Source organism: Aspergillus mulundensis (assembly GCF_003369625.1).
Source record: "Aspergillus mulundensis strain DSM 5745 chromosome Unknown scaffold_9, whole genome shotgun sequence".
NCBI lineage: Eukaryota > Fungi > Ascomycota > Eurotiomycetes > Eurotiales > Aspergillaceae > Aspergillus > Aspergillus mulundensis.
Window position 1 is genome coordinate 201,831 of NW_020797897.1, and position 8,317 is coordinate 210,147.

At 44.8% G+C, this 8,317-nt stretch overlaps 1 protein-coding gene across 1 annotated transcript; it reads left to right on the forward strand.

Annotated features, from left to right (window-relative positions):
* Positions 1-145: 145 nt before the first annotated feature.
* DSM5745_07988 (ubiquitin-binding serine/threonine protein kinase VPS15) lies at positions 146-5,046 on the forward strand (the record flags this gene model as incomplete). Its single annotated transcript, XM_026750004.1, has 3 exons — positions 146-359; positions 412-532; positions 579-5,046. 3 exons carry the CDS (start codon positions 146-148, stop codon positions 5,044-5,046), a joined length of 4,803 nt encoding a protein of 1,600 aa, XP_026601008.1.
* Between the last annotated feature and the right edge of the window lie 3,271 nt (positions 5,047-8,317).

An 8,317-nucleotide genomic window follows, 5' to 3' on the forward strand; every position in this document is an offset into this window, starting at 1 on the left:
ATCCATCTCCACGCGTCCTCCAATTATTGTGGTCATGACAATATCTCTAGGTTCTCCACTAGGTGCTTTATGTACAGTTGTACTTGTACACTTAATGATGATCTCTTCATAATCTTACCCCATGAAATGAAGACGCTGCCACACGATGGGTCAAGGCTACTCCCTCACGACCCTTTCCGCGGGCTCGGCTGGGATCGATATCCCCGAGCTGTCCGACCTGACATATGAGAAGTCTATGGGCGGCGGCCGGTTTATGAAGAGCATCCGCGCCAGACAGAAAAATGGCTTGGTCTTTGTAAAGGTAATAATGAAGCCTTACCCGAGTATGAAGCTGGAGCCATATGTCAGAGCAATCACTCGTATGTTTCGGCTTCCTATTTGTCAAGTGGCACGGCTCTAATACATCTATAGGGGAACGCAAGCTCTTATCAGATGTACCAAATGCCTTAAGCTATCAAAGAATTTTGGAAACAGGCACCGGGGGTTACCTCGTTCGCCAGTATATCCACAGCTCGCTGTATGATCGAATGAGGTAAGAGACACCGCCGGTGAAGAATGGGCGATGCTAACGGACATAGTACCCGACCCTTTCCAGAGGATATCGAAAAGAAATGGATCGCTTTTCAACTCCTCTGTGCTCTCCGTGACTGCCATGCGGTTGATGTCTTCCACGGTGACATCAAGACAGAAAATGTCTTGGTCACGGCCTGGAACTGGGTGTACCTTTCGGATTTCTCCTCGTCTTTCAAGCCGACCTTTCTTCCAGAGGATAACCCTGCCGACTTTTCCTTTTACTTTGATACGTCAGGGCGACGAACGTGCTACCTGGCCCCGGAAAGGTTCCTAGTCGCGAACGAGGAGCCAGGGAGTAGGAACGTCAACTGGGCCATGGACATTTTCAGTGCTGGCTGTGTTATTGCCGAGCTGTTTCTGGAATCGCCAATATTTACCCTAAGCCAGATCTACAAATACCGAAAAGGCGAATACAGCCCGGAGCATAGTCAGCTAGCCAAGATTGAGGACCCTGAAATACGTGCTTTGATCCTTCATATGATTCAACTCGAACCTGAATCAAGGTACTCGGCCGAAGAGTACCTGAATTTCTGGAAGATAAAAGCTTTTCCAGAATACTTCTACAGTTTCCTCCATCAATACATGTCCCTCATGACTGATCCTTCTTCTGGTAGGACGCTGGTCGAGGCAGGATCGGCAAATCGAGGAGAGGCCGATGACAGAATAGAGAGGGTTTACCTAGACTTTGACAAAATATCCTCCCTTCTAGGTGCCCATCTTGAGCCGAGCAAGAATGGATCCACGAGCACAACCTCAAAACTTACCAGCGGCACCTTTCCCGTTGAGCTTGACCTTCCACGTTACGAGTATTCAGATCGCACGCCTACTGATGATGGGGTGTTAATCTTCCTGACGCTCGTCGTGTCTAGCCTCCGCAGCACTTCCAAAGCATCTGCCCGCGTCAAAGCTTGCGACGTCCTTCTTGCATTTGCAGAGAGGCTGTCCGACGAGGCCAAGTTAGACCGCATCCTTCCATATATCATGATCCTTCTCGGTGATCGAACTGACTCTGTGAAAATTGCCGCGATACGGGCGCTTGCACGGCTCTTGGAGATGGTCCAGGTTGTGTCCCCCGTCAATGCATACCTTTTCTCCGAATACATCTTTCCGAGGGTACAACCGTTTGTTTCGAGCGCAAACTCGCCCCCCAGCCCGCCGGTCCGAGCCGCATATGCCTCATGCATTGCATCACTTGCGCATTCTTCGCTCAGGTTCCTGGATATGATACAAGCGCTACGCTCTGACACGCGCCTGCCAGCTTTCATACCGGCTGGATCTGAGCCGAGATGGACAGAGGATGCAACGTATCATAATCTGTATGATGTAGCAAGAATAGACCTTCTTGACTACTTCGAGGCTCACACCAAAGCACTCTTGACGGACACCGATGCCTCCGTCCGTCGCGCGTTTCTCGGCTCTGTGCCGAGTCTATGCGTGTTTTTTGGGACAATGAAGACCAATGAGGTGATTCTAAGCCATCTCAACACATACCTAAATGATCGGGATTGGATCCTCAAGTGCGCATTCTTCGAGGCCGTGGTGGGTGTTGCTGTATATGTTGGGAGCACCAGCCTGGAGCAGTATATCTTGCCTTTAATGGTGCAATCAATGACGGACCCGGAAGAGTTCGTTGTCGAGAGAGTCCTCCGCTCGCTTGCGGCCATGGCCGACCTTGGCCTTTTCCAGAGAGCAACTACTTGGGATCTCCTGCATAACACTGTGCGCTTCATGGTGCATCCAAACGCTTGGATCCGAGAAGCTTCCGTTAGCCTGGTCGTCAATTCAACCAAGTTCTTGTCCGCCGCCGATAAATACTCTATCCTTACCCCGCTTGTTCGCCCATTTTTAAAGGTGAGCATTGTGGACTTCACCGAAGGCGACATACTTGATGCTTTAAAAGCTCCACTCCCAAAGGCCTTGTATGATCAGGCGTTCGTGTGGGCGTCACAGGCCGAAAAGGGACTTTTTTGGAAGTCTATCAAACGAGACGGTGCTGTTGATGCCACGGTTCAGAAAAGAGGTCAGAAACCCCTATCCCTTGCTGCCCATTCAAAGAATGAAGAGGACGAGCAATGGATCGCAAAACTGAGAACATTGGGGATGAGCACGGAGGATGAGTTCAAACTGCTCGCTCTGCGGGAGCATATTTGGAGGGTCTCGATGCGCCAAAACAAGGATCAGGAGAGCGCAGGATCTTCACTAAACAACGTTGTTGCCTTGATCAATCTTAGTGTTACACCCCAAACAGTCTTATTTGACAGGAGCCAAAACGTCAAGGCGCGAAGGAACCCGGTGGTTAGACCACAATCGGCTCGAGACGATAGCAAAACATCCACAATCGCCGACGCATTGCTCGATGCCTCAACAACGATTGATAATGCAGCCAATTCCCGTCGTCGTCATGCGCGCTCCAAAAGTCAGGCTCAACAGGAGATTGAGGCCGGTATAGTCACACCGCGGCCAAATTCTATTGGTACTCTCCGTGCACGGGAGTCTCCCGCCTCGTCACCTATTGCGTCCTCCCCAAGTGCAGCGCCAGGCTCTCGTCCACGATCGCCTCCTAGCTCTGATGCTGAGCGCCGGCTATCAGACGGTAGACGGAGCCCTGGTCAAGAGAGCTCATCGACCGAAACGGACAATCTTAGTGTGAGACGGTTGAGAGCGGGGGTGCAGAAAAAGTCGAGTGCCATGAGTTTGCTCAACCGCAGAGATACCGCCAAGGCATACGCAGAAACAGGTACCAGCTCAGCCAATGCCTTTGGGAGGATTGGCGCGCCGACCCCGAAAGATGCAGTCTCGCCTGCTCCTCGTGAAAGGAAACCTGTGGACCAACAAATACAGCAATATCGAGCCAACCACTCCTATACAGGAGACGACCCCATGATTCTCAGACTTTTGGATTCTGTTTTCGCGGAGAACTATCCCACGGATTTCTTTGATCTCGGTCCATACGTCAAGGAGTTAGACCCTCGACGGCCAATCACGAAAGCAAACGGCGTTGATGCGAATAAAATCTGGAGACCGACCGGAACACTTGTGGCCCTTTTTGGCGAGCATACCGGACCTGTAAATCGAGTGGTCGTCTCCCCTGATCACTCTTTTTTCGTTACCGGTTCTGACGACGGCACTGTCAAAGTATGGGACACTACACGCTTGGAAAAGAACCTCACACCTCGGTCGCGTCAAACCTACCGTCACTCTACCAACGCCAAGGTAAAGGCGTTGACTTTTGTCGAAAATACATATACCTTCGTCAGTGCTGCTACTGATGGCAGCATTCACGCAGTCAAAGTCGGATACCACAATTCCAACGGTACAGTGCGGTACGGCAAGCTCCAACTTGTGCGCGAGTACCAATTGTCCAGAGCACATGATGGGTCGCCAGAGTACGCACTCTGGCTAGAGCACTTCCGCATGGATGCACAATCCACGCTACTGATCGCAACAAGCATGTGCCGAATCATCGCCCTAGACATGAAAACCATGCGACCCGTCTATACCCTGCAAAACCCGATCCACCACGGAATCCCTACAACCTTCTGCTGCGACCGTAAACACTACTGGCTTCTCGTTGGTACGACGCATGGAATCCTCGACCTCTGGGATCTAAGGTTCCAGGTGCGGCTCAAGGCCTGGGGTCTATCAGGCTCAGGCCCTATCCACAGGCTGCAGCTGCATCCCACCAGGGGTCACGGCCGGTGGGTATGCGTCTCGGCGGGCGGCAGTCACGGAAACGAGATAATCGTCTGGGACATTGAGAAACTCAAGTGCCGTGAAGTGTATCAAGCTGATTATCCCAAACCCCCACTCGCCGAGCCAGATTCAAAGGAAGGCCCAGGCAGTAGCCAAGCCAAGCAGCCCCAGCAGCAGCTTCAGCAGCAGCCCCATCACAATCTTAAAGAGTACGAAGCCTGGCACGTCGAAGGCGACCGCCCCGAAGGCATGCTCAGCCGCTTCGCAAAAGGAACCGCCGAACCACCCACCGGACCCGGCCCCTCAACAGCCACCCCAGCGGGGACCGGAATCAGAACCTTCATCCCTGGCTTTGATTATCCCGAGGACGGCAAGGACAACAGCACCCGCGTCGGGTTCATCATCTCCGGCGGCTGCGACCGTAAGATCCGGTTCTGGGACCTCCATCGCCCCGATCAGTCTGCAATAATCAGCGGGTTTGATCCCATCTCGGATGGAGGCGCCACAGGGACACCGCGATACGTCGTAACCGCGCCCACGCAGTCCCTTACGTTCGCCACGGAGGAGCTGCCAAAGCCCCCTCCTGATGCCGGTGACGGCAAAAACGGCGGTAAAAGGAATAGAGGCAGCCGGATACCGCGAAGTACTGTGATTAGCCTTCAACAGCAGCAGCTTCTCAAGAGCCATCTAGACTTTATTCAGGATATTGCCGTGCTGAGGGTGCCGTATGGCATGGTTATTAGCGTTGATCGGGCGGGTATGGTTTATGTTTTCCAGTAGCTAGGATACTTACGCGCCCACTCATGTGATGAATATGTACGATATGATGAATGAGCGAGAGACTGATCTTGGTAATACTCTACTCGTCTTAACTATCTAGCCATGGCATTGTAGTTGATGAAGTAGAACAAGAGCCCATTAACCTTAAAGATTGTTTGAATATATTTTGTACTAATAACAACTTTCTTCAACTTGGGCCTGTGGTCTAGGGGTATGACGCCTCATTTGCATTGAGGAAATCCCGGGTTCAATTCCCGGCGGGTCCAACCTTTCTTTTTTCACTTTTGTTTTTTTTTCCATCCCTTCAATCACCCTAGGGGTCGGTTCGTTCCCTTTCTTTCTCGTATTGTTCATTTCAACCTGGTCAACCTTGGGTAGTGCTATCTTTCTTTCTAAGTGTTCTGATCTCAACCACATCCCATTCCCATACTCTCTCTCCCCCATCTCCAGCATCCCTCTCAGTAAAACAAAACCACCCCAGAAATATTCCTTTCCTTTCCTTCCCTTCGCTATCTAAGCCCACCCCGACCCGCTCCCTGCGCTGCTTACAATGGAATTATGAAACCGGCGAAGGCGAAACAAGACATGTCAAGTTCAATTCGACCGTGGGCCGTGGCACAGCAGCGATGAATGACATTGTGCCACGATTTAGGTTTCAGCGGGCCATGGACCATGGTGCATGCATGTAATATAGATCCGACGTTGATTGTGATCTGTCGGTGTCTGTCTGCTAATGCTTGCGGGCGGATGCATTCTCCGGTAGGGCGGTGGCCGTTGGGGATTTGACTCGTGAGGGTGGCTTTGTGATATCTCAGAAACAGAAACGGATACGATGAGGGTGGATGGGATCTGTCGGGCGCCGTTGAAGAATGGAAATAGGATCTGAATCTGATAGGTAAGGTTGACCGTTGAACGGGTGGTTTTACGCTTCGGCTTGTTTTGCCTTGCTTGATTAATTGAGCCTTGCTTGATTGAGCGTTCTCCTGTGCCTGGTTCGCATGGCGACAGACTGCTTGCACTTGCAGCGGGAGATGGTCGGTTGGGATAGGGACTGGCTGACGGCTTATGATATACGTAGGGGCGGGCATCTACGATACACTTGATCGAGGTAACAAATTACATTATGGTTCAGCAGTCGTAAAGTAAAGGCTTGAGGAAATTAAATAGCTTAAGTGGTTTGGTTCATCCAGTGATGGATGATGGCTTTTTGTGTGGGCGGGACCGAAGAGTTGCAGATATATATCCAGCGGAATGGTAGATGATTGCCCACACCATCGAGAAGATGTGTAGACTAGGTATGCTTATACCCCTCGTAAATCATGATTCACCTAATTGCGAGAAGAAGAAGGACCCTATAGTCGCTGCATAACCCATTCATGACATGAAAATGGATTTAGAGATCCTACTCTACACTGACCTCTGGTGGTGGTGTACGCACAGAGCACGCTCAGCTCCAAGCATCCCGCCTCTACCACCTCCACATAGACTACTAGACTACCATACTCCGGGTAGTCTTCGTACGTACCAGCTCGGAGTTTTCAAGAAAAAGCAAGGCGCAGCCGCACGGAAATTGCTGAGCCAAATCCCGGCGCTCATCGAGGTTCCATATTATCAACATCCAGCATGCATGCATGATGCAGCGATGCTGCCTGTCTCTTTATCATCAGCCGCGCCATAAGGTCCCACTCACCCCTTCGGGTATATGAAGGGCCTGGGAGCGCGTATACTGCCGACGCTTTTAGCATGAAATTAATTTTTTGTAACGCACGTGCCCGTGTAATTAAGTTATTTAAGTTTATATAATAAATAATATATAAAGCTAAATGCTAGCCTTGCGGGTATACTTGCTTTAAAATTACTAAATTATATATTAAAATATAAATATATTAATTTATATAAGCTTTTTTATATAAATTAATATACCTGTACCTTATTAGCAAATTTAATAATAAAAATTTTTAAAAACTTATTTTAAAGTTATTTTAAGGCGTAGTAAATATATTTTTTAATTATAAATTAATATTAAATTTATAAAAAGTTTAACAAGGCGCCCGCGGGCGCTAGTATATTAATTTATATAAAAAATTATATATAAATTAATATACTAGTACACCTTAGTAAACTTAATAATATATATTTTTAAAAATTTATTTTTAAAGTTATTTTAAAGCGCTTTTAAAGTATTTTTAATTATAATTTAGTATTAAATTTAAAATAAGTTAACCAGGCACCCGCGGGTATAGGTATATTAATTTATATAAAATATTTTATATAAATTAATATACCCGTACCTTAATATATAATAAAAATAAAAAATTTATTTTTAAAGTTATTTTAAAGCGCTTTTAAAGGGGGTTTTTTAGTAAAATAATATTAAATTAAGGTTTAATTTTATAAAGCTATTTAAATTTTTTTATTTTTATTTTTTTTTTTCTTGCTTAGCTTAATTAAGGGCAGCATGTTAAACTAGGGGTTATTTAAATATTATTATAAAGTTTTTAATAAATAATTTTTAAAATTTCTTGTGTTTTTAAGCCTTAGCAAGCTAGTAATTTTAATTAATAAGGTTATTTAAGTTATAATTTTTTTTTAGTATTTTTTAGCAGGCTAAACTTTAATATTATTTTTTAATATATAGTATACTTATTATATTTTTTTTAAAAATTCTTAAAATTAAATCTTTTATTCGCGGTAAGGCTAAATATTATTATTAATATTTTAAACTTTTTAAATAGCTTTATTTTTAGCTATTTTATTATTTTTATAAATTTTAAAGCCTTTTTTATTTTAGCTTTTATAAAATTAATTTTAAGTTTTTTTTATTAAAATATAGCTATATACCTTGTTTACAGTAAAAAAATAATAATAAAAAAGCTTTTATTTATAAAAAAAAGGTATTAATAAAATAGCTTATTATTAACGCTTTATTTAAGGTATTTAAAATAATTTTTATTTTTTTTTATTTTAGCGTGAATAAGTTGCTATACAGGAAATAAAAAGTAATTTAAATTTAGCTTATTATAAAAGTTAAAAATATTTTTACTATAAAAATCTTTTTTTTTTTATTAAGCACCTTTAATATTACCTTATTACCTTAAAAACTTAATTTATAATTTTTTTAAGTAAGAAAGTGTTTATAAAATTACTTAAATTTTTTTTTAAAACTTAATAAAAGCTTTTTAACATGTTTATATTTTATAATTATATTAAAAATAGGCTATATTACTTATATATTATAAATTATTTATTTTAGTTTTTTTTTACTTTTTTT